We start from the raw sequence: 27,310 nt of genomic DNA, 5'->3' as shown, positions 1-27,310 counted from the left end.
AAGCGGGCTTGCAACGCTACTGCTCTCTCCCTCCTCCGGCTCTCATGGTTGCTGGGATGCATGTTTTTTGGGGAGTGGAGGTATCTTTAATTTGTCCCTAACCTGTCTAGGAACCGAGTCAGTACGTCTCGAGCACGCTCCAGGCACGTGCCCCTGCTTCTCCAGAATGCTGCGACCAGTACGACTGCGCAGAAGTCTATGATATTGCGAGGTCTTTGCAGCCTCAATGATATCTTCGAGGGTATTCGAAACCCCTAGACTCAAAATCTTGTCCGTGGGCGTACAGGGGGGTAAACCTAGTGCTGTTTTTATCCCTTTACGGATTAGAATGTCCAGTTTGTCCTTTTCCGCCTGGTAAAGCCGCAAATAAGGCGCCACGTAGGCTATCCTGCTGATTATAAAAGACTGGACTAGCCTAAGGAGAATAGCTTCTTTCATACCCGCATGTTTGTTAGCGATTCGTTTTAGGAGTCTCTAGTCTCTGAATCGTTTCCGAGTTCCTGCCGTTCGCCTGAATTCGTAACCACCCTAATGCTTTCCACCGCTGGAATTACGTTACCGTTGACCCTGAGTGCGATTCCCGCGTTTTACGGTCCGTCCTGCTTTATACGCCGACGCCGTGGCGACCGCATGGGCGCGAGAAATAGCGCTTCCGATTTCTCTGCCGAGCACCTGAGCCCGATCGGTTCTAAGCATATTTCTGTTACATCTATAGCTCTTTGAAGTCTCCGTTCAATTTGGCTGTCATTGCCCCTGCACATCCACAGAGTCAGGTCATCTGCGTACAACGTATGGTTCAGCCCCAGAATTTCGTCCAGCTGTGCGGGGAGGCCAAGCATGGTGATATTAAAACAGGGTCTGGGACAACACCGATTCCTGCGGGGTGCCCTTGATACCCAGTCGAATACCCGCTACTGTTTTTCTGTTTGTAAGGAAATCGCGTATGTAGTTGTAGGTGCGAACACCCACGTCTAACGCAGCCAGACTCTCCAGAATAGCCGAGTGCTTTACGTTGTCGAAAGCTTTCGACACGTCTAGACCAACGATCACCCTGGTGTCTAGTGTTGAATTGTATATTATTTGTTATTTTAGCTGCAGCATGACATCACATGCAGACAAATGCGGTCTAAATCCAAACATGGTATTTGGATATATACTCTTGTCCTCAAAAAATGCGAACTCGGGCAATAGAATCAAATTAATCATCGAGGATAAATTCAACTGCAGAACTGTCGCGTCAGACGTCTGATCATCCCGTAAATTTTGTTTTCCTGCCTGCCCGGTTGACGTCAGCGCTGAGAGACACAATGCGAAGGGTTGCGCTTTCGAGCGATTCTCCTAGGTGGCGCGGCCTCTGAAGTTGAGCATATTTCGATTTAAAAAAAAACCGGTCACTGGAGAAAAAAGCCGGCGTCTACCGTCCGGAGTTCTCCAAAAAAATCCTGATTGGCTGGTGGGCAGGGGCGTCACCAGAGTGAAGAAATACGATTGGTTGTAGGGTAGTGACGTCACCAGACCATGTTTGTCTGTGTGAAGCCTTGTTTGTGAATAGCAACCTGGGTCTCACGAGCTCCACCAGCCACTTTCCGCAAAGGCGGAACAGCTTCGAATGCACTGACAACACGCAATGGAATTGGGTGTGTCTGTGTTGTTGGTGCTGCCCTGTAGACAAGGACTTCGTTGGAAAGCAACAAAGAAGAGAACCGCCATTGCCATGCTTTAAGAGGACGAAGAAGAAGAAGTTTATACAGGCTTGGGAGACAGCGCTGGCCGCCTCAGTAGTGGACGTCCTCTGCTTTCTCCGAGAGTGCAAAGTCCATCGGCTGAGCAGAGCGCCATGATTTCCATGTGAGTTGGCTTCTATAGCGACAGCCGTGCCGGACACTGTAATAGGTTGCTGAGTGCATTGATGTGGAGGGCGCTTCCAAGTATCATAACTGAGGACAGGCGCTGCCGCTAGACGTCACTCTGCGCGCTTCGGAGCCCCGACGGCAAGGCGTTCGAGCACTCTAGACAGGTCTGCGGACGACTGTACAAACCGCGCGCGCGGCGTGTCCTGTCGCAGAAGGTAGTTCACACGCGCACGGTACACTGCACAGAAGAGCCGCTGTGGGGGCGCCCGGCTGTAATCGTCCTCACGTAGGAAGCGAGTTTCTGGCCCCGCTACATCGTAAACACGATAATTACATAAAGGGAGTGTCTAGCGTTCCGAAATCCAGACGGAACATTTGCTGCTGCTGCAGTTCCGTCCAGACGGAAATATTTACTGCATCTAGAGTTCCTTTATGTTACTCCTGTATGTTCCTTTATGTTACGTTCAAGCCGACGTCCCGATGTGCCGGTGTCGAAGCCGTTGTCAGCGAAGCCAGCAAACAATCCAGCGAAGCCGGCTGTGAAGAATAATTAAGGCGCAGTTACGTAGTTGAAACTATTAAAAAAGTTCAAAAAGCAGCAATCAGCAAAGTCAGATGTAAAATTGTAAACTATAGCTCAATCATTTAAGACTAGTGAAAGTTATTCCTTGTGTTTTTTTTAAAACATACCACCCATGCCAAACATAAAGTAACTCTTGCGCAAATTGGAGTTTCGTCTAGACGGAACTCTAGCCACCGCCTTACATAAAACCGTGTCTCTTTGCTCTCAGTGCGAGGTTAATGACGGTGACAACCGTTTCCCGCACGTCAGATTTCTCTTTACCCATATGTGCACTGATTTGGACACTATATCAGCTCTAATTTCAGAGCGGAAGCTCTGCTCCTCCCATGCAAAACCTCACGGTCATGTGGCTCCGAAAAATGACCTTCAAGCGACGTAGCGTGGGTGTGGCTGTGACGTCATACCATGTGACTTGCCGCGCCTCGACGCAGCTGCGGCGCGCGGAGCCGGCAACGTTCGTTCGTCTTCGCAACTGCGTTGAACTACGTGATTCAATGCTCACCTCGCAGTTGCGCTCAAACACGTGACTCTGTGAGATAATAAAAAGCGCGAAGCTTTGCCTGACGTTCGCAGGTAGCCATGGAGGAGTCGCGCGCTGGAGCCAGTGCTTTGGCTGTGTATTATTGACGGGTGCTTGAATCTGATGATTCTTGAGATCAAGAACGTCCACAGGGCGCGTTGGCGAAGGATAGAGCGAGGGAACGTTAAACCACAGCAAACTGTGTCTAACTATGCTTAATCGAGCTTCCGTTCTGTAAACTAGGTTCAGCCGGGTTGAACCCCAGCCAATTTTTTTGTGCCATGAAATCAGCGGATGGCAAGGGAAAAGGAGGAAGGAATTAGCACGTCTAAGAGCAAGCGTGTATCGATTATGGAGGGCTGACCACACTGGTCCAGGAAAGGTACATATATTTATATATGACGCTTCTGCTGAGTTCACCCTAAAGCCACCCTTCCGTCCTTTTTATTATTAATGCATTATCATTAGCAGCTTCTGCAAGCGGAAACAGCGAGCGCTGTCTGTCAGTTGCCAATGACAGGTGAAAACCTGGTCACCAGGCTACGAACGAACTTAATATACTGCCTATACGAACTTGGTATACTACCTTGGATATAAAGAATCTTAGTATGACATCTCGGGTATAGCGACCTCTATAACGAAATTTCATAATTTAAGTACGCATATAATGAACTTTCGTGTATTAACCACGGATATAGGAAACTTTCCTGTGTCAACTTCGGATATAATGAACGTTTTGCTGCAACGCTTTCAAACTATCCACCGAGAATCTCCTAAGAGTTCTTTTTTTTAAGTCCTTGAGTGTTAAGCATGAATCTGTGGCATGAACGACTGAGGTAGGTCGCAAATAAACGCTTGGCGAGCCTTGCGGGGAGGAGACGATGTAATTAAAACGGGGATTTAGGGTTAACCGAAAAAGAACAAACGCAGAGGTAATTTATAATGGTGCAAGCTGTGTAGCGCATTTGCCGTGGGAAACGCCTAGTGACGGTGCTTACCGCACTGAGATCATGCAGTGAGGTAGATGAAGAAAGAGATAACTTGGAGCCTGAAAAAGAATAACCGTTATCATAGTAAATGAGGAATATGGAGTATGTGGAAGACCCGCCGCGGTGGCTCAGTCTGCTGAGGCGGATTACCCGGGTCCGAACCCGACCGCGGCTTCCGCGTTTCGATGGAGGCGAAACGCAAAAGGCGCCCGTATGCTGTGCGCTGTCAGTACACGTTAAAGATCCCCAGGTGGTCGAAATTATTCCGGAGCCCTCCACTACGGCACCTCTTTCTGGCTTTCTTCTCTAAGTCCCTCCTTTATCCCTTCCCTTACGTCGCGGATCCGGTGTCCACCGACGTATTTGAGACAATTACTGCGCCATTTCCTTTCCTCAGAAACCAATTTTCATTTTTTTTTCAGTATGTGGAGGCAGAAAATTCGGAGACAGTATAATAGCGGCTGAAATCACATGAATATTTAGCGGTACAAATTACGGTGTGACACCAAACGCTCGAGCACCGCGAATGAGGCAAGTACCAAGTGTGACTGTCCTATTGAATGCTGTATGCAAATAGAGTTCGCAATATATATTCATTTAGTTAGTTTCAGCAGCAGACAATATACACTTGTCTCTGTGGCATATACACATTTAGACGCATCTGTCCCTGATGCTGGGACAGAGGCTAAAGGTTGTTGAAGCCTGACGAGGCCTCTGACCCTACGCAGTTCGCAGCAGTATTGTTACAAAAGTATATGACAAAATTTACAAAACGGAACACTTTTTGCTTCCGGGAATTTCACCTGATACAATTACGCGATATTTCACATTATATTGGAGCCATATGAACTTATTTGCGCAATAGTACGCACAGGATACATTCATTGCATGGCGCTATGCTAAAATAATTACACGCACATATCACAAGATACAATTGCACCACAGAGCACAAAACACTAGAAAGTTTACACTGATCAAAACAATATGTTTGAACACAATAACTTAGGCGAAAGACGAAATGTGGAGGTCATTTTCTGCTCATCATGCTCACTAGTAAGCAGACATGGCCAACTGCCGACGGCTTGCTGACGGTTGGTAACAGGTTGGGGACTGGTTCATGGCCATTTTGGTCGGCCAAGTAAGCAGTGGCAAAGCTTGGCATGTGGTTGGCTACCTACTATGTCAGCTAGTAGTTAGCGAAACAAGTTGGCCCGACGTTTTGTGGAAACCCATTGCCTGTAGTTTTTTTGAGCACGTTGGAACGCAACGTTCAACCATTGTCTTTACGAGGTATATGACCGACTTATGCCAGTGTGAATAGTGCACAAAACATAGGCGCAGTCGAGAGAATGAGATCCTACTCTCGACGACGAAAACAACTGCAATTTTTTATTTCTTGTTTTTTTTTTCTATTCGGCCTCTGCTGCCCTGATAATGCCTATGCTTTATAAGGCTGCAGTGGACGCCCTCAGCGTGTCTAGTCAAGATGTCGCGCCGCCGCTAAAGCGATTTCGCGTCTCAGATTTAGCCACCAAGATTCATTCACGATGAACCATATGACTACATCACAATAGCACAACGGTGGCTTCATTTTCGCACTGAAATTTAAAATTCAACTGAGAGCAATCTTTGCTCCATTCTATTTTACGTCATATCTTTCACTGTTCGTGAAGCTGAACTCAAGGATACGATTCAATGGGGATCTTCATTTTTTTTCTCATAAAAGTTTTGTTTTACCTGCGACCCATTAAGACACGAATTATGTTCTGTTATCGCGAAAAATTTGAAAATTTGTGTGAGTATATTTACAATCCACTAGTTAAAAAATAAAATAAATGGCTCAAAAACTAAGAAATCACTAACGCCGGCCGCGCACTTCCACTTTCACGGAATTACAGATATATATCTTCATCTTCAAAAAAATATTGTCTAATTATTTTCTTTACCTTCCGAAACAGTTCCCGCCAAAAAAAAACTCAGCTATAGCGTCCTTTAGTAAAACAGGGGAGGTTTGGTTTGGTTTGGTTTATGGGGGTTTAACGTCCCAATACGACTGAGGCTATGAGGGTCGCCGTAGTGAAGGGCTCCGGAAATTTCGACCACCTGAGGTTCTTTAACGTGTACTGACATCCCACAGTACACGGGACCCTATAATTTCGCCTCCATCGAAATTGGACTACCACGGCCGGGATCGAACCCGCGTCTTTGGGGTCAGCCGCCGAGCGCCATAACCACTGAGCCACCGCTGAGGCCTCAGAAGAAAGAAGTTGCAGCACCACACAGCACATTTAGTCACACTCGTTCAATTTCTCGACGTCGATCTTTATTTCTTGTTTATGAAAATCGATCCTTTTTTATAGGCACGAAATTGCCCTACCATTCTGTCCAGCAGGGTTGAAAATGTAGCCGGCACCATTGACTTTGTGAAAACACCTCTAGATGCTTCGGAAAAAAAAGTTTCAAAAGCCGCGTATACAAACGTGGACGCCCTGCCGCAAAAGGGTAGGCTCCAAAACGGACCTGTTCGATCTAGCCTTAGCTGTGCACTGTGTCCCGTTACACGCCTTCAAAAACGGGCGATACGCATTCTGACAATCTCCAACCGACACCAGCCAAGCCGTCCGCTTTATCAAGAACTTACAACACTTCCGTTCATGCTTGTGTTTCAGGTCAAGGTGTCAAGTACAGTGCACAGCATTATATCCAACAACTATACCCACTCTCAATCCATATTTTTACTATGTCTGCCAGTAACACCAGGAATGCTAGCCATCTCAACTTCAATCTCCCTGTAACACGCAACATATATGTTCAGCGACTGCTGCAGTTCTGTGGTGCAAGAATTCGGAATGATATCCTGCTTCGGGTGAAAATATCCATAAAATTTGAATACTCAATAAAAAGATTTCTTCTTAGTAGTATGTAGTAATTACATGCAGTGTTTAAAATTTTTTTCTTTCTTTTTTGTGTTATGCCTGGGATGCATTTAACAATAACAATAATTGTTTTTTGGGGAAAGGAAATGGCGCAGTATCTGTCTCATAAAACGTTGGACACCTAAACCTCGCCGTAAGGGAAGGGATAAAGGAGGGAGTTAAAGAAGAAATGAAGAATGAGGTGCTCTAGTGGACGGCTCCGGAATAATTTCGACCACCTGGGGATCTTTAACGTGCACTGACATCGCACAGCACACAGGCGCCTTAGCGTTTTGCCTCCATAAAAACGCAGCCGCCGCGGTCGGGTTCGAATCCGGGAACTCCGGATCAGTAGCCGAGCACCTAACCACTGAGCCAGCGCGGCGGGTGCACAGCTCAGGAGTGTGTTGCAGTAGAAGCTCGCATAGCAACATCCCATGCAGAAATAAATAAATATTGCCGCGACTGGGTCTCGAACCCCCGGCGGCGCGAACAGATGAGATTCGCTGGAGCGATATGCTATCGCCGCAGCCGATCACACCTCGTGTTAAACTGCAACACTGCTTTTGCACTGCATTTGCACTGTTTTGATTTGTGATGCCAAGTGTGCGTATTAATGAACCCAAACTACCTATAATTATTGGCCCAACAGATTCTTATGTATGATTTATGTGTTTTGTTGAAAAAATGACTGACTGACTGACTGACTGACTGACTGACTGACTGACTGACTGACTGACTGACTGACTGACTGACTGACTGACTGACAGACTGACTGACTGACTGACTGACTGACTGACTGACTGACTGACTGACTGACTGACTGACTGACTGACTGACTGACTGACTGACTGACTGACTGACTGACTGACTGACTGACTGACTGACTGACTGACTGACTGACTGACTGACAAAAAAAATCTGGGTGTTCACACGTGCTGGTTGCGCAGCTGCGACCTCCTGAAGCTGGCCTTCCACTCCCTGGTGCTGGTGACAGTGGCGGTGCCGCTGTTCCTGGCTTGGAGCACCTGGCGACTGTTCACGGGTCTGGCGGCTCTGCCGCACCACGTGTACCAGGTGGGGGACGACATGGTCTTCCACTTCTGCCAGAGGTTGCTCATCATGCTGCTGGAGGGCGTCGCCGGATGCAAGGTACTATTACGCATACACGTGGCATCCTCTGCCGTTGTCTGTCGTTGTAGTGAAAAGCTTGAAAGGTCGACCGCAAGTGGCTGATATTTCTTTTAGAATTGTCCTTCTGCTAGTGGAAGATTATAGTTACTTTACTGGCAATTCAATCCTAAGGCCAACTCGGGCTCAAGGTTTCATGTAAGAGTTCTCCAATGTTCTAGTTGCATTAATCATCCTAACGCGTTTTATAATTAACATGAGTAGACTTCTAACACAGCTTCAGTCGTATGGACTGTGCAGGATGCATTTTCTTCTTGGTTTGACTGAGGCACACGGTATTATTATGCGATGTGAAACTGGCGTCCCGGTCACCTCCAGACTTCGTGAGGAGTATGCAGGATGTCCCATATGTAATTATAGCAGTTCAGGACCTCAGAAAAGCAAAGGTGAAGTTTCTGTGCGTCGAAGCGCCAATAATGTGTAAAAAAACCTTGTGTTTGTCACACTAAACTCTGCATTTTATTATTTTCTTTTTGTTGCCTCAACTGTTCGACATTCCAAGTGTCTCATTCGCAGCGATTTCCACGGCACCAGCTCAGCCAGCAAACAAGTTCTTTCGGACCAACATTTCAAGCTGACAGAAAACGTGTGTAGGCTGTGCAACTCGGCGCTTTTCAGGTGCCAACAGTGCGGCGTATAGAAACTGAACAGCACTCTCCGGCTGCCGACGTTTACACGCCTGTCGCTGTGTTTGCAGGTTTTGTTTTATGGCGACATCGCCGACGTTGTCAACAAGAAAGAGCGGGCCTTTTACATCGTCAACCACCAGAGCTCGTGTGAGTACAGCCGTGGGCACCGACAAGCGCTGTTCACCTGCAGTTGTACGTATTAACGGGGGATCTGCAAGTGCCTGGTCTCTTCTGAGATGTGCCGATCTCTTCGCCCATTTTCTCTGTCGATGTCGACGGGAGCTTCACAAGAGCGAAAAGGGACTTAACGCACGCCGGGACAACGGGAGAGGAAACAAGGGTAGAAAACTTACTATACTATTTACCATTGTCCAGACAACCCAGACGTCAGCGCCAATTCCTCCCATATAGTGGCCCGCATCGTATCGTATCCGCATCGTTATCCTTACCATATGGCAACGACATAAAGCAGAAAATAAAGGCCGCGAAATCACCAGGTTCGTTTCCTGGTGCCCCAGACAGTTCGGCCACCGCCACAATCTAATATTTACCGCGGCAGGAGTTCATTTTTCAGCAGCCATTCTCCTTCATTCATTAGGAGCGCTGCATTAGTTGAAACCAAAACTATATAAGTGGAGTTTCCTAACCGTGGCGAAGACGCATTACTATCAGTTATTTCACTGCGTTTGCAACTAAGAGCAACTCAGAAGTTAGTGCTTATGTACCTTCCGGCGTTGTCTGTTTCTGCCCCGACCGTGATGCATGCTCTCAGGAATCATTTTCTCGGTGTCATGTCGCACCAACCATCCGGCAGGCCTACGCTTCAGGGCTTCATAATTGAATCAGTCTTTTTCTCTAGGCTTCACGCGTTTAAACACTTTAGAAACCAGACAACCTAAACGTTTCCATTAATGACACATTGCGCAAGCATAGAAGACACACGCAAGAAACGAGTCTGACGGGGCGAGTGCCAGTTTTTAACTGGACTTATTTCCTTTGGGTGACAGCTTATATGGACAGAGATTAAGAAAGTGTCAGAAAGAGGGATGACAAGTCATGTGCAATGCCGCAGATTTTTTTCTCCAAGTTGTGCAACGAATCTGATGCCTCAGTGACGCAAGCATCGGCCGTTTTCGTACATGATACGACTCTAACAGCTCACGTGCTACTGTGTTCCTGCTTCTGTTGAGAAGCTTGATACTCTCAAGTCTCAAGTTCGCTCCTCCTCCACCATCATAGATAACACGTGCTCCCTTGCGCAGTCTTTAATGCAGCGACCAGTCTGGCCCATGTAGACGCATCCATGCTGAAGCTTAATTTCATAGACGGCAGCCGTGGCACATTTCACGTATGCTTTTGCGTGCTTCGTTCCGCACCCACTTGGTCGAGCTTCTTCGCTACTGATCCTCGGGTATCGCCCTGCGAGTATTCGCGGTGCTTATAAAACTATAGGGCTGGGTTGTTTTATCGCTGCGATGCTCTATTCCGTAATCTTCGATTCCTTTACTTAGATTGGAAAATGCTGTTCTGAGGCAATTTTTCGTTGGAGCAGTTGGGGAAATAACCATATGTTTGTCAGCTTTAAATTACAGTGTTTTTTAATTATACGTTGTTGTTCTACAGAATGAAGGAAGGTAAGAGAGCAAAAAAAATGGTCGATGAAGTTCTTAATGTGTATTTATCCTAATTTACGGCAGGTGTTCAAATAAAAAAACAATAAAGGCGCACGGTAGCACGTGAGTTGTTGGAGGCATGCCACATTAGGAAAACGGGCGGTGCTTGCGTCAGTGAGACGTTAGCCTCATTGTAAACTTAACATAGAGAAGGCAATTCCTTGACATGTGCGCCGGCCTGAATCGCCATCCTTCTATGTGACGCGTTTTTTATCTCGGCCAACATAACCGGCATTAAAATAACAAACAAAACATAACGAAACATTAGAAAACAAAACCGTCAAAATTCAAGGCGCCCGTGTTGTGTGCGATGTCAGTGACGTTAAAGATCCCCAGGTGGTGAAAATTATTCCAGAGCCCTCCACTACGGCATCTCTTTCTTCCTTCCTTCTTTCACCCCTTCCCTTATTTATTTTTATTTATTTATTTCAGATACTGTCAATCCCCATTGGGATTTTTTACAGGATGGGGCACATAGTAAGAAGGTACAAAGCGAATACAAATGGAAGGGTATATATTAAGAACACTGTTGTTTGCAAGTAATTACATGATTATGGGAAAAAAACACAGATAGCAGAAAATAAAACACATAACGAAAGAGTATATTTCACAGAAAAGGGTGCGATTTTGTACATTGTAAGTAGTATGTTCATACAGATGCTGTTATATGCAGTGATACGAGCGGTCTGTTGTACTTGTATAATTATTATTTATTTATCTATTTTAATTATCGCGCAACTGTTCTTCTACCAGAGTTACAAATTTCTGCAAAGATGTATTAGTAGTGATAGAGGGGTTCAAACTATTCCAATCTTTTATGGCAAGCGGAAAAAATGAATATCTGAAACAGTCGGTTCGGAATGCGTACTCTCTAAGGGTTAATGGGTGCTTATGCCGGGATGGTCTCGATTCATCTACAGATATATATAACGAAGTATCTATGTTTAACGAGTTATGAACTAATTGGAACAATAATTTTAGTCGTGCTAGTCTGGCGCGTTTCTGTAAAGTAAGAATACATGCTTGATTTAGTAGTTGGGATGGTGAATCACTGGTCCTGTATTTGTTAAAGATAAATCTAATTGCCTTTCTCTGTACTCCTTCTAGTTTGTTAATGAGCTGTTGTGTGTAGGGAAACCAAATCGTGTTTCCATATTCGAGAACTGATCGTATAAATGTGTTATATGCTAACAGTTTGGTCTCCGGTGGCGCTTCTCGAAGCCGTCTTCTAAGGAAGAACAATCGTTTTAAAGCAGATGATACTATACTGTTAATATGTGATTCCCATCTTAGATCATGTGAAATGATTAATCCAAGGTATTTGTGTTCGTGAACTCGGGTGAGCGTCATGTTATTGATGCTGTACACATATTCGGACCTTTGTTTTTTACGGGGTTACACATAAGAAGGCTGTTTTTTTAATGTTCAATTCCATTTGCCATTTGTGACACCATATTACCACTTCATGAAGGGCGCTGTTTAAATCATCGTGGTCATTTACAGTGTTAATTTCGTTGTAAAGTATGCAGTCATCGGCAAAAAGTTTAATTTTAACTTGTATGTTAGAGGGCAGATCATTAATGAAGATAAGAAATAAAAGTGGAGCAAGGACGCACCCTTGGGGTACTCCCGACGTAACGAGCGCAGTAGAAGAAATTTCATTGTTAACTACAACATACTGAGATCGGTTAGTTAAGTAGTCCTCGATCCAGTTGATAATAGGGCCGTTACCTAAAGTTGATCTAAGTTTGCTAATTAGTTTTTTATGGCTTACTCTGTCAAACGCCTTAGAGAAATCAAGTGCAATCAAGTCAACTTGCTTTTGGTTATCAATGCTCTGGAACAAATCATGTGTTAGTTCGAGTAATTGGGTGATAGTTGAAAGTCCCCTTCGAAATCCATGTTGAACAGGCGATAAAATGTTTTCTTGCTTAACATAACTGGTGATATGCTTTCGTATGATGTGTTCCAATAATTTTCCTACCGTGCACGTTAGTGATATTGGTCTATAATTTGAAACGTCATCTTTGCTTCCTGTTTTGTGTATAGGAATAACTTTCGCTATTTTCCATTCATTAGCTAGACTACGGGTTGATAAAGATTTATTGAACAATAAATGTAAATATTTCGCGTTGACTTCAGCATATCTTTGCAAAAAAGTGTTTGGAATATTATCAGGACCATTTGCTTTTTTTGTGTCTATTGATAATAGTAGGTTGAGCACGCCTGTCTCAGTTATTGTTGGCACGTCTAGCGGTGTTTGAATGCGCTGAATACTCTCCGGTGTGCAGCCATCGTCAACTGTGAACACAGATTGGAAGTATGTATTTAAGGAATTTGCAAAATTTTGATTTTGTCCTTGCCAATTGAAGGTGTCTTCTTGTGTTTTGGGGCTGAGGTTTTTCCAAAATTTTCCAGGGGAGTGTTTTAAAAAATCCCTTCACTTACGGCGCAGTTCAGGTGTCCAGCGATATATGAGACAGATACTGCGGCATTTCCTTCCCCCGAAAACCAATTATTATTATTAATATTATTATTATTATTATTATTATTATTATTATTATTATTATTATTATTATTATTATTATTATTATTATTATTATTATTATTATTATTATTATTATTATTATTATTATTATTATTTGCGCTCTTCCTGTCATCCTCGCCTCCTGTATGTGTCATTTATGGTTGCGCAGTCGGTTTTTAATGGAAGCCATAAACCAACTAGCCCAGCAAGCAGTACTTGCAAAGCAACCTAAACGTCCACCAGTCTGCGACTTTGGCGCACTTCATTTCACGGCATCCAGCAGATGAGCTGTGGATGTTTCGTGAATGTGAAACCACCAGCGCGCGAACGAGCACAGTAATCGAAAGTCTTGAGCAGTCACTGGTAAAACACCTCCCTTAGAATCCTTAACGCAACCAAATTCTCACCAAATTATTCCGAATTGATATGGGTCCCAGCCCATTCGGGGAATCCGGGGAACGAGGCAGCCCACAATAAAGCCCGAGGTTTCGTCGACCGGGCAGTGGATGAGTCTGGCTCCCTGAATTTCACGAAGGACTCAATGATCACATATCATGATCTCACCAATCATTTTAAACTAGAGAGGAGAATTTTCCCCCTCCAGACAAAAGCCTTACTAAAGAACAAGAGGTTACGTGGCGTCGTCTACAGACGAGATCGATACGCACCCCATCACTCCTCGCGCACATTTATCCAGATCTTTACAACCCAAACTGCAAACACTGTGGCCAACGTGCTACCTACGATCACATCCTGTGGGACTGCAAAATAGAGCCACCTCCGGGTGATCTAGTTACAGCTCCTTCTCTCGAGCGGTGGGAGACCGTGCTGGCTAGCTCTGACCCCAGAACGCAAGTTTTGGCGGTGGAGTGGGCTGACAAAGTCGTCGAGGGCTATGTACTCTCGACCACTTAACGCGACCTCTTGCCAAGCTCTTCCCGGCGAATAAAATGTTTTACAATCAAACCGCACAGAGTTATGACGGACATCATTTTCTGTTGGCCGTGTGGCGCAGTCGACTGGATCGCCGTGAACCTCCTGGCTGAAAGGACTGGCAGTGCCGGTAGCCTGCGCTATATCGTCAAGCAGAGCATTCAGTCTGTGCCGCTGCTGGGATTCTACTTCCACCAGGCGAGTTGAATGGACGATACAGGTCCTCGGAGATGCTTTGTCAAAAGAGTCTGTTGTACACTGCAGTGTGAACGAAAACCTAATGCTCAGGGGCTTCAGTGGAGGGAGCCACTGGGAGGAACTTAAAGGGGCTGTGAAGGGGGCTCTAATAAAGTTGCGGCATGCCTGGGGATATTGAAGCACGCCGCTTCACGAATAGTGTCCAGCAAGGATTTTTAAATGCGCTTTGTCGAAGCTGAGTTATCTGTAGTTAAAATTTGAATTTCAGCGTCTTCGCGTCTTCCCCCCCCCCCCCCCTCTCGTCACTTTTTGCACGCTGGAAGGTAGGCGCTCCTTCGCCGAACCCGCTGGGAGCGGAGCTTCCCGACACACCGGAGCTAAGCGGATTATTGGCCGCGGCCACGGTAGCTTCCTGACGTCTGAAAGAATCTAACCAATGGCCACCTCTCACCTTGTCTACGCAGATGCGGGAAACGAAGGAGGGTGCGAGCGTGAAAAAGTGGCCGGGAAGGGCTCGCCAACTTTGACGCGTGATTGTGGGTTGTCTGCTGCGTGTAGGAGAGTATTATTTGGCTCTGGTTTTCATGGCAACAAAGTGCAGTGATTAAGTGAGTTAATGTGCTCTCCTCGGAAGGCGTTTCAGAGCCGGTTTAAGTCCTGAACCTTCCCAAGATTAGGATGGTCAAATGTACTTAAGAACCCTGCTACACGGCCTGGAAACGAACCCCTTGGGCTGTATATGTTTGATCCAATACTGTACGTGATAGACCTCGACTAGAAGACGATTAATTAAATCAAATTAATTAATGAACATCTGATTTTTAGTTTTAGAACACAAGATTATACGCTGCGAATTAGAGGGCCGTCATCAGAGAAGACGAAAGCAGTTTCTAAATGTTCTAAATAGGCCTTGCGGTTAGAGTATCGAACGTCGAAAATACGCTTTTGTAAGCTCGCTTGGTTGGCTTTCCCGCATTGCGCATTTACAAAACATCTTATTCTCTGCGCGTGGTATCGTCGCCGAAGTGACATTTTTTTTTTCTTCTTGATCATTAAAGACAAATTGCGCCTGTATTTGCTGCATTAGAAATGAGAGCTGCGCCATTTTATCAATGCGCGACGCGAGAAAGCCATCTAAACAAGTTTTCAAAGGCGCGTTTTTCAGCTTCGAAATTTTGAACCACAACGCTGGTTCAAAAAATTTAAACACTGGGCTCGCCGTCGACTTTGACACCCGAAAATTTTGCAGTATAATCTTCAGTTTAAAACCAAAAATTGAAAAGTTTACTAGATATATTTAGTTAAACTCTATCACGTACATAATGCCCGCCTTGCTGTAATTTCCTACTGCGCAGACCGCACCGATGCATCTATAGCTGTTTTTAAGATAAAAACCTGTAAATCTTAAAAAAATACAAATGACCATGTAGTTGCACACTGAAGCGCGTCGCCGTTGCTCGCGACTCCTTGGCAAGCAGCACAGGTAATCGGCCCAATTTTGAAAACGTATTGGCAAAAGGCGCTCCAACAAAGGACCAGAGTGAAACCATCGATTTGCAATACTGGGACGATTATTTGTGCGGCTTGGATATTGAAACAAGCCTTTGACGCGTATCCAGCCTGTGGACGTACGATTACCAATACATTCCAAGCAGCACAAGTAATCGGCCCATTACTGGACCGGCTTTTACCAATACATTTGCAATATGGGGCCAATAATCTGTGTTTCTTGGGGTGCTATTAGCATCAAATGAAACGTAAACAGGATACTGTGACATAAACTAAAGAACAGAAAAATATTAACTGCTGTATAAGAGATGCAGATAAAGTTCATTCACATTTAATAACAATAATAATTGGTTTTTGGGGAAGGGAAATGGCGCAGTATCTGTCTCATATATCGTTGGACACCTGAACCGCGCCGTCAAGGAAGGGATAAAGGAGGGAGTGAAAGGAGAAAGGAAGAAGAGGTGCCGTAGTGGAGGGCTCCGGAATAATTTCGACCACCTGGGGATCTTTAACGTGCGCTGAAATCGCACAGCACGGGCGCCTTAGCGTTTTTCCTCCATAAAAACGCAGCCGCCGCGGTCGGGTTCGAACCCGAAAACTCCGGATCAGTAGTCGAGCGCCCTAACCACTTAGCTACCGCGGCGGAGCATTCACACTTCCAATAAGCAGTTTTGGTGCAACTGAAATGGGAAGCAAGGTCGCTGGTATTTATCCACCTTCAACTAAAATCCCATCGTTTTTCTGGCCCTGTTTTGACTGCATTAAGAGAATTCCTTGTCGGGATGGCGACGCAGCATACATCGGCGAAACCGCGGACGTTTGCCCACGTTCCATTTGACGCTGGAAGTGCGTACGACCACTGCCAAAGAATAGGCAATATCCTGTCCTCCCGCTTTTAACTGCAATTCGGTTTACTTGGCGAATGTTTAGACGTTCGTTGTTTTTTTTTTTTGAACTCCTTGGTTTTGAACACCCTGAGCAACGGCCTGTAAAAAGTGAGGGCGCTCGACTACTGATCCGGAGTTCCCGGGTTCGAATCGGACCGCGGCGGCTGCGTTTTTATGGAGGAAAAACGCTAAGGCGCTCGTGTACTGTGCGATGTCAGTGCACGTTAAAGGTCCCCAGGTAGTCGAAATTATTCCGGAGCCCTCCACTAGGGCACCTCCTTCTTCCTTTCTTCTTTCACTCCCTCCCTTATCCCTTCCCTTACGGCGCGGTTCAGGTGTCCAACGATATATGAGACAGATACTGCGCCATTTTCCTTTCCACAAAAACCAATTATTATTATTATTATTATTATTATTATTATTATTATTATGTAAAAAGTGAGAAATTGGAGCTTCAAACGTGAAAAGGGATTTCTTAACTTTAGTTGTACATATCTGAGCACATTCTTTGATAATGCCGAGTCCACGGAATTCTGTTGCCTGTGGGACAGGGCTTCAACTGCTTGTGCTTAAGGTCAGCGAACCAGCTGACGTAGAGCGTGGAATGAGTTCCTTAAGCATTGTGATGGTCAAGGTTTTGAAGTCTGTACGTTTTTCGCAGCATAGCGCATGTTCTTTTGGAAGCTGCCGGATCGTCTTTTTCTTACACTTCCCGCCAAAAAATTTTTTTTTTCCCTGCTTCCCTGTCGTTGCATCCGAGCAGCACGGCTGTATCTACATCAACCGGCAGCACCTGAACCACTTCAAGATGAAGCAAGGTCTCTACTACCTGCAGAACAAGAACATACAGGTAACCTGTCACTTGCGCATGAGGCACGTACACCGACGAGCTCACTGGCAAATTACTCAACGTTCGATCTAGTATGCAATCACAGTGGCGGCTGCTAACACACCACGTTTCGATGCTTCTTGATTACTGAGACCTAAATGGAGCCGACCAGAGTGCCCTATAACTATCGCCGCTGTCAGATGATCCTCAGTCATACACCCTTACATCGTCAATGAATATGTTTTCTTTTTTAATTTTGGGGGTATTTGTATTTTAAGTGTCTCCTACATCGGTTACCTCTTGTTTGCGACGCGCTCATCATTGACAAGCGCATCGTTTGCTGGGCGACCAGCAAGTGGATACAGTGATCAGCTTACAAGCATGCATGTACTGCGCATGACGTCTAGCATGACAGGTTAGATAGTAATAGGTATGAGCTTAAATTACAACTAAAATTACTTGGCGTTACCGTCTAGAAATAAAGAAAGAGATGCATTATGGCCTCCATCCCGAAATGTAAGTTCTGTATAGAAAAAAAAAACACGCTGCCTCAAAGGGAAAGAAATATTGGCAAGCAACAAATGGCGTTCATATCTCTTAACTGTAGCAACTCGGTTTGAAGCCATTGCCGCAAGAGACAGCGCATACTGACCTTTCGTTTCTCACGCATGCTACTGCCCAGTCGAGCATCGTGCTCTTTCCGGAGGGAAACCGGTTCATACCTGGAAAAGAAGACGTCATCAAAATGAGCACCGAGTTCGCCACCAGCCAAGGTTGGCCTCCCCTACTTTCGCCTATCGCTATGAGAATTTAGTAAGGCAGAAACTTGGGCTAGTTGGATAGTGTTTGAACTCATATTTTCTAGCGCTTAGTGAACACAAGGGACAAGAACACAAATACACAGGACGTACGCTAGTCTTCAACTCAAGACTAGCGTACGTCCTGTGTATTTGTGTTCTTGTCCCTTGTGTTCACTAAGCGCTAGAAAATATGAGTTCAAACGCTATGAGAAGGGTTATCTAAACTGCTGTTAGCAGACACACTGAGAATCGTTACGCACTTCTTTTCGCGGGCTTCTCACCGGCTTTACCAAAGTAAACAAATTTAGCAGTGGCTTAGCTCGGCTATGCCAGGGTATACGTAGCGTTCCATGGCTATACCACACTGGCAAACGCCCCGCTATATGTATACCACCCTGATACCTTTGCGCATGCGCACAAAAATGTTGATGGCCTAGCTCTGTTAGGCCAGGATATACGTAGCGAAAGCGCGGTTACATCTGGTTCGGAAGAGTTAATATATGAAAGGCGCGCATTCACTACATGCGCCTTTATTCACGGTTATAGCTTGAGCAGAGTCAATAGAACACGTCCTTATTGAATGCTGGGACGCGCTGCTCTTTTGGGACGTGCTCCAGCGTACAATAAAGAATGACTTACCCTTGATGCCGTATGAGCTGGATCTTTATAAATACGATGTAATTTTCCTTCTTGGCCTGCACAGCATTTGGCGAAGCAGGATGGTTGTAAGACACTGCGATGAAGATGCGCGGTCTGTCCGAGATTACGTCAAAGAAAATATATTTAAGCTGCGTGAAGTGTACAAGGAGCTATGCTTTGTAGATGAAGTTATCGAGTTGACGGGAGAGTTGTGTTCTTTGAAACAGTTTTTATTTTCTCACGCGAGTGAAACGCATGTCCGATTTTGATGTTTGAGAATGTAGCGCAGAACATGTTTGTGATCTGTTGTGAACTGTCGAAACAGGCAATAAAGAGGAAAAAAGGCCGTCGTGGCGGAGTGGTAGCGTCTCCGCTTTAAACGCCAAAGGCACGGCTTCGATTCCCAACCCCGGCACAAGGTTTTTTTTTTGTTCAGTGAGTGTGCGGAGGGGGGGGGGGGGGGGGGGTTGGCCACGTGGTCGGTCACGTGGTGCGGAGCAGCTGCCGGCGGCGCGGCGCCGTGGCTGGTCGCGTGGTTCGTCACGCGGTTGGTCACGTGACGAGTGACGTGGTTGGTCACGTGGTGCGGTTTCCAGAGGATGCGCAGACCGGCTCCGGCGCGCGGCGGCGGCGGCTCCGGCGCGCCAGCTGTGCGCCATGTGACGTCACTGCTCCTCGCGCATGCGCAGCACGGCTCTCCAGGAGCCACGCGAAACTGCTCAGCCTCGGCCAGTGTAGCTCACGCTACAAAACTGACGCGTCGGCTTGCGAAACGAAGCAGGGTCATTCGATGCCAAACGTACGAGTTTGCTCTCGACCCCCTTCGATCTCGACAAAATTTGTGGCTCTTTCTTGAACCGGCTAAAATAATTAGCCTTAATAACTCTGGCGAAAAAAATTTCATGGTCATGTGACAGCGCTTCGAATTTCTGAAGAGGAGTGCAACAGTTGGTCAGAAAAAAATTACAAAAATCAAATATTTTCCTTTTGCGCTTCAAAAGTTTTCATAGATGATGGATATGCATTGTATTTTTTATTCGCCCAGCGAAAAAAATTTTCTAGCGCACTTTTTGTGTTGCTTTATTTCATTATTTCCCCCAAAACACCGTTTTGCAATTTTTTATACTCTATCGCGAAACTGGCGAGCAACTTCACATAATTCCCCGCTTTTTTATAACATGTACTATCTAATTAAATGGTTTAAAGCGTGGTACAACACAGTAAATTTCAGACAAAAATGTCGAACTTAAAAAAGTGTGTTGTGCAGTGTTTTCGGGCATAATTTTCGTACAGGGGCGTTCCTAGTAAAAATATAATTTGTAGCTCTGTTGATAAATTGTTGCATTTAAATTTTGCTCAGAAACCTTTATCGCGTTTTTTCTGCTTTGTTTTAAGCCAGAAAAAAAATTGAAGTTCAGCGCTAGACCTCGAGCCAGGGCTGCTCCGTACCGCAACTGCACTGCGCGGCATGCTTTTGCCGGTTCCCGTGAGTCACACGCTATCCAGGAAGCGCGCTGCAGCAAACGTTAGAGATAAGAGTGTTCCGGGGGCTCTGTCTTGTCAACAAGGCCTGTGTGTTGGCCGGATGGAAAATCAAAATCGGTCCACGGTGCCATGACTTGCGTCGCTGACGTCACGTGCCATGACGTTGAGAAACAAAAATCTGTCGTCACTACTGCTACATGGGCTGATCGCTAGGCAGGCAGCGCACAAGCGCTGTTGCGATAGCGGCAGCAAGGCGGCTTTAGTAAGCTGCGCGGTGTACGTACTACATATGTCAGCTACGTCGTGGCTTCGGCAGTGATTATGGAGACAACACAAGAACCTACGCAAGCAAGTCAATCTGCGGCCTTTGAAAATCGTCATGGAGGTGAGCCACCATATTTCAGTTACCCTCCGGCTATAAGCGTAATTTAGACCATACATTAAACCACTAAACAATGGGAACCGCATGAGGCTATGCTCCTCGCGAAGCGACGCACGATGGTGCACCTGCGGCACACGGCACGAAACGAAGAGCCTTGGCTATAGAACAGTGCGTTTTCATTGTAGCATCCGTTGCTACCGTTTCAACATTCTCTCGTCTCGCGTTATCGAGAATGTATGACCCCCACTAGTACCCCAGTAGGATTGATAGAATCAATGATGGAAATCCCTTTTTGATATACAAGTGCAGCGGCTATATTTTTAGGTGCTTATGCTACTAATAACTGATCGAGATATAGGCCGCATCTTTTGAAGCGAAAAGCTTCACTGCGCTGGGTGAATCAGTCTTCGGGTAGGCAGCACAACGACTTTCAACGACCCTCAGCCCAACCAAGGATAGCCGTGTATGACCATATGTGGTGCAGTTATGGGTCTAACCCTTGACCCCTGACCTTGGCTCATGACATTTAGTTGACCTTCGACATTGAATGACATTTGGGTTGACCTTTGAGCTTAAGAACATCCGATGGGGTGAAGCGGATGTCGAGAGACCATGTGATACTCATTGCCACGTCATTGCCACGTGGCCGTGTGGGTACATTCAGAACGGCTGTCGCGATCGTGTAGCGGAGGTGCCATGGGCGAGCCTCAGATGCCTAGTAAGCGGGCTTGCTTTTGGCTGAAATCCAAGGTAAAGTTAAGCCACTGCCAATTTTTCTGCCGGGTTGGCTGAGTGGTTATGATATTCAGCTGCTGACCCTACAGAAGTGGGTTCAGTCCTGGCCGCGGCGGCCACGACCACGGCCGTGTTCTGCAGTGCAGTTGGGGTACGGGGCACGGCTCGAGGTGCAGCGCTGGACTTAAGTTTTTTTTTTTTCTCGCTTAAAAAAGGCTACGATAAAAAAAAAAAACGCTGCGAAAAATTTCAATGCAGCTAGCTATCACTTAAGCTGCAATTTGTTTTTTTTTACTAGGAATGCCTCTGTAGTCTACGAAATTTATGCTCGAAAACGCTGCACAGAACACTTTTTCTTAAGTTCGACTTTTCTTTTCTGAAATATACTAGTGCTGTATCATACTTTAAACCATTTAATGAGATAGTACATATTATAGAGAAGCGACGAAATAAGTGATGTTGCTCACCAATGTCGCGAAAGAGTATAAAAAAGCAAAAACGGTGCTTTTTGGGGAAAAATAATGACAAAGCAACACAAAAACATTGCGCTACAAATTTTTTGGCTGTGCGAATAAAACGCGCAATGCACATTCATTACTCCAAAAAACTTTCATGGGCAGCAGTGAAATATTTTTTTTGTAAATTTTTTAGTGAGATCAACTTTCGCACTCTGAGAAATTCGAAAGGCTGTCACACGACAAGGAAATTTTTTTTCGGCAAAGTAATTTAGGTCAATCACTTAAGCCGGTTAAATAAAGAGCCACATATATTTATCGAAAAGTTCGGAGGGGGCCGAGCGCAAACTCTGATGCGTTTGGCACGGAATGACCCAACATCAAATGTTGCGAAGCCTGTGGCAGCTTTTTCACATACGAAGAATTCAAGGTACAACCGCAGAGCCATGAGAGGATGCCAGAAAATTTGGCCTGAACACAGTTTCTGCCAGGTTCGCAGTCACTTTCAGAGCACCGCCGATACTAAAACGAATGCGCGTTGATTACAAGGCAGCGGCGCCTACTGGGCTCTTGAATTTCCAGTGTCATTGTGACGTAGAGGCTGACTCGCTGTTATCAGCCGGGCGCTGGTCTCTAGTTTAGTGCCTTCGAGTGTGTCATGTGCGCGTCATCTACACGTTGCAAGCGAAAATTCTGATATTCACGTGGAAAACATTCTTGGAGCCTGGTTTCTTGTACCGAGGCTTGTAGTTTGGAGGCGATTCCAGTACAGGATGCGTTTGTTCTGTGCGTCAGCCGCCGCGGTGGCTCGGTGGTTATGACACTCGCCTGCTGACCCGAAAGACGCGGGTTCGATATCGGCCGCGGCGGTCGAATTTCGATGGATGCGAAAGACTAGAGCCCCGTGTACTGTGTGGTGTCAGTGCACGTTAAAGAACCCCAGGTGGTCGAAATTCTCGGAGCCCTTCACTACGGCGTCCCTCATAGCCTGAGTCGCTTCGGGACGTTCACCCCCATAAACAAACACAATACTCTGTGCGTTCGTCGCCAGGGCTGCCTGTGCCCCGCCACCACCTGATGCCCCGCACACGGGGTTTCACGATAGCGCTGCAAGAGATGCGCAACCACCTGGACGCCGTGTACTGTGTCACCGTCATCTACTGCGGCACCAAGATGCCCCACGGTGGACGCAGGGCTGCGCCGGGAATCTGCGGTGAGCCAGGAGGGAGTGGTAGGGTGTAATCGAAGAGATGTTCAAGGGTGTGTTCAGGAGATGTCGAGGATTTCGCTTTCCCTTGGCGGTGAGTATCAGTTCAGGCTGCCTGAGTGCGCCTGAAGCTGCGAACTTATTACGAAAACGAGAAAACACCAAATTACGCAACTTGCATAACGCAGATTTGAGGGAAGGAATGGGGCGAAGTACACCACTGTTTTTATTTTTATTGTCCTTTATTCGTGAAGTTTCGGCTAATGGCTAGCGCATACATTACAAGGATATGAACGTTTTGCCACTGCTACTCTGTGTATGAATTGTTTTTGTAAACGGATGTAGAGAGGCGCGATATTGAGTACGCCACTTCGGATATAAAGAACTTTTATGTGTAAACTTCGGATATAACGAACATTTGGCTACTGACTCATTCAAGCGATCCACCGAGGATCTCCTAAGAGTTTTTACTGTATTTTCTTCCAGCCATACATGGTTTTCACAAAGTCGCTCATATCTTTGGCTGGGCAGCGCGTATGTATACATGCACATGCGCTGCAGCTGTCCACGGGAAAACACAGCGGCGGAAGAGCACTCATTGCTAGCGCCACCCTCTTTCTGCGTTGCGCAGACGTGTTCACGGGACGGTGTGGCCTTATACATATGCACATTAAGCGGACGCCCATCGACAAGCTGCCCGGGGATGACAACGGCCTCAAGAAATTCATTTTCGACGCCTTCTACGAGAAGGACGCGTGAGTAGGCTTGCTTAGTGCCTTCTAATTCGCCGAAAGCTGCGGTCAGTACAGCGGGCATGCTGTCGAGTTTGCGAGACTCAGGAGACAATGCAAATAGCTGAACTGCCTCTATTGAAGATTCATGGTACCCGCCGCGGTGGCTCAGTGGTTAGGGCGCTCGGCTACTGATCCTGAGTTCCCAGGTTCGAACCCGACCGCGGCGGCTGCGTTTTTATGGAGGAAAAACGCTAAGACGCCCGTGTGCTGTGCGATGTCAGTGCACGTTAAAGATCCCCAGGTGGTCGAAATTATTCCGGAGCCCTCCACTACGGCACCTCTTCTTCCTTTCTACTTTGACTCCCTCCTTTATACCTTCCCTTACGGCGCGGTTCAGGTGTCCAACGATATATGAGACAGATACTGCGCCATCTCCTTTCCCCAAAAACCAATTATTATTATTATTAAGATTCATGGAAGTAGACAGAATGAGTATGGAACATGTGGTGACATAGGAACTACGCGATCACCTAGGTGACGGAAGACGGCCTCAGTATCGTCTCTATCGCCCTGCAACAATAAAAGCAGTCATGAATGCAACATCTGGCGCTGTGAGATTTGAATTACATTGTTCTTACCTGTATCGGGAAACCGGACGCTGCATTTCCATTTTTGGCGGTTTCGAAACAGTCTGCGCAACGTGCCGAGCCACTGTAATTTGCTCTGCGCGACAATGAGGCTTTCTTTGCTCGCTGCTGGTTGAACACCTTAGCTCACTCTACTGGCAACGCTACCTGTTGAACGTGTACCGATTATCGCCTCGTTGTGAACAGACTAACAGCTGAAAGGCTTTCGGAGTCACCAATGACTGAATTGAGTGCTGGTTGTACTGGTCTCTACTTTGCTGAATGGGGAACGCTTACGTATTATCACTCCCCAAATCCGATTGCGTGCCTAGAGGCGAAGACACGCTGTGCTGTCCCGTAAAACAGGAGTACAGACGGGTTTCCAACAAGAATCTGTCTGACACTGTATTCACACAAGGCACGGGTGACGGAAGATAGGTATTAAAATAGCGATGGTATGGTATGGTATGTGGTATGGTATGGTGTGGTACGGTACGGTGCTGCATGTGGTGTGGTGTGGTATGGTATGACGTGATGTGGTGTGGTATATGATCGTTAACGCCCGAAAGCTGGCACATAAGAGGCGCCGCGTCTTAGTGGATAGATCCGGATTAACTGCCACCTCTTCGGGCTTTTTACATGCACTGACATCGCAGAGCACACCGAAATTTTTGCGTTTCACGTCCATCGCTGTGTGGGCGTCTCTGTCAGCATTCGACCCCCACCGCAGGACTCAGCAGCTGAACGCCATAGCTACTGATCCACTGCAGAGGTTACAGACCTGTAACAAATGTAAACATTGGAGACGATAGAGGCAGACAAGGAAAATGTGTTGACGGTAAACTCGGGATAAATACTTCGTTCGATGGCATTGCTGCAACCTAGAGCTACTCCTTCTTTAACTCGGATTTCCGAAACCTGGTTAGTCCCATACTTTCGCACTCAGTAGAAATTGCAATCATTAAAACACAATATGCCGGTCTTATTAAATCAACACAAACAGGTAGCCTTCAAATCCCCAAAAGAGCTACGAGTACACTTTTCTCAATTGTAATTGATAAGAATCTATTGTGATAAATCTTACAGCAGGTCTGTATTTTCTGATGCCTTCTGCTACTCAGTGTTTGTAATTAATGTTAGCGTACTCTGCTACCAAGGTCTGCTGCCGCTTTGTAAACGGCTCCAGGGCCCCAGTCAAGTTGTAGGCAGCAACTTTTAGCCCTGGAGACCATCCAGTTTTCTGGTGAATAAAGAATTGAATTGAATTTAAATTGAATAATACAGTGAGGTATGCATCGTTCGTGTATGTGTAACGGTGTCCTCGAAAGAGACGTTTCTGTTTATCACGAATGTTGACGTGGCATATGTTGACATGGCATATGTGAGTATTGTCCCTGTTAGGTCTCGTGTTCCAACTTTTCATCCCACAGGAGTGTGTGGCAGGACACTCTGTGCGAAGCCCGATAGATACATTTCCAGGCGTGGTGAAGCCGTAGAGCCTGGAGGCGAAGACACGCTGTGCTATCCCGCAAAAATTTCATGAACCCTGAAAACGTCAGCCGTCATAGATAACTCTACGGCTGCTACGGGCGCTGTGATAACGCAGGCTGCTCAGCGCCTACTACGAGTCCGACGAGACGCCGGCCGAGTTTCAGAACCCGGTGTCCGTGCCCTGCGAACACCTGCACGGCCAGTTCGTGATGCTCGTCACCGTGTTTGTGGTGAGCCTGTTCCTGCTGACGTCCGGAGGTCGGGCCTGCCTCTGGATGACCTGGCTGTACGGGTCCATCTTCGGATACTCCTGGCTGGGCATGAACTCGGTCGCCTGAGAACCGGCCACGCATGGCCTTGGCGCACGGTTCAGCCTCCCTTAAGCCTCGCTTCGACTTGGACCGAACTGTTGCGCTTAAAAATGCGACATGTCCCCGACTTGTTCAACCTATTGGTGTTCGTCGAACGGGCCTGTGCGAGCTCGATGGCGTCTTTATAGTTAACTAATTTCCACGTGTGCTCACAATATGCGAACTTGGTGATTTGAGGGCTGTTCCTTTTCAGCCCGTACGTAATTAACGCGTTAATTGACAAGGAAAGCGTATACACTGTTATAATCTGACACTTTCTACCTCAACGCACAATCAACTATAGAATGGGCGACCATGGAGCAGGTCGCAGCTGGCGCATTGTTACACCATCCAGAATAATCGCATTGTGCCTGTTCTTGCGTACACTGGACAGCTGCGCAAGCAGCGAGCTGGACAAGAATATTTCAGCCATGGTATGGAGTTTACATGGCAGGGGACTGAAAGCAGTGTTTCGAGTGTTTTTACGATGAATCATGTTTTTAGAATGCAAACGTTTACTCTCAAAACGACGCACTTCGGAGCATATGCATTAGAACAAGTGGTTCCCAGTGTTGCGGAAATTTCTTAAAACCATGCTATTATGAGCATTTGATGGGTTTACAACGAGAAGATTACGCGTTTCCGTATATGCATATCCAAGTACTTCAATGAAACTTTCATAAGCCTCCTTTCAGCGTCGTCATACAAGACCATAAGTTGCATACCACCCAAAGATTCACTGCGATCACTTCGCTGACATTTACATTGCACAGGGCGAGGCTACATGATATTGCCACAGTCCCAATCAATCCAGTGGCGCCATTCCGCGGCCGAACTGTTTTAGATGGGACTTGCCATGCCTTGCGCTCTCGAGGGGCTAGATTTTTTCGACCAAATTTCACCGATAAACGGTCGAAGCACTCAAAACCAGGTTTAATTAGACGTGCTAGGCGTCCAGGAAAGCAGGGAGCTCGAGCGAGCAAGACGACGAAAACCTCTAGCCCCTCGAGAGCGCAAGGCATGGCAAGTCCCATCTAAAACAGTTCGGCCGCGGTATGACGCCACATGATTGATTGGGACTGTGGCGATATCAAGCCTGTGCAGTCTGATCTTAGATCAGTCTCACCTTCGGTAATAACGCCGTCTTCGTGGAGGTGCAGACAGCAGCGG

General features: G+C 46.4%; 1 protein-coding gene across 2 annotated transcripts; it reads left to right on the top strand.

Annotated features, from left to right (window-relative positions):
• Positions 1 to 1,729: 1,729 nt before the first annotated feature.
• Positions 1,730 to 26,218, top strand: LOC144108896 (1-acyl-sn-glycerol-3-phosphate acyltransferase epsilon-like). 2 transcript variants are annotated; one of them, XM_077642127.1, is made up of 9 exons: positions 1,730 to 1,848; positions 7,811 to 8,012; positions 8,749 to 8,827; positions 13,896 to 14,011; positions 17,171 to 17,257; positions 17,919 to 18,009; positions 22,784 to 22,945; positions 23,571 to 23,694; positions 25,906 to 26,216. In XM_077642127.1, exons 1-9 carry the CDS (start codon positions 1,838 to 1,840, stop codon positions 26,126 to 26,128), a joined length of 1,095 nt encoding a protein of 364 aa, XP_077498253.1. In that variant the 5' UTR covers positions 1,730 to 1,837; the 3' UTR covers positions 26,129 to 26,216. The 2 variants fall into 2 exon arrangements, with proteins under 2 accessions (XP_077498253.1, XP_077498254.1); XM_077642128.1 differs by lacking the exon at positions 22,784 to 22,945 and having other exon boundaries at positions 25,906 to 26,218.
• Positions 26,219 to 27,310: the final 1,092 nt, after the last annotated feature.

Source organism: Amblyomma americanum, chromosome 10 (assembly GCF_052857255.1).
Source record: "Amblyomma americanum isolate KBUSLIRL-KWMA chromosome 10, ASM5285725v1, whole genome shotgun sequence".
NCBI lineage: Eukaryota > Metazoa > Arthropoda > Arachnida > Ixodida > Ixodidae > Amblyomma > Amblyomma americanum.
Note: the sequence above shows the minus strand (reverse complement) of the source record. Positions and strands in the feature narration are given on the sequence as shown.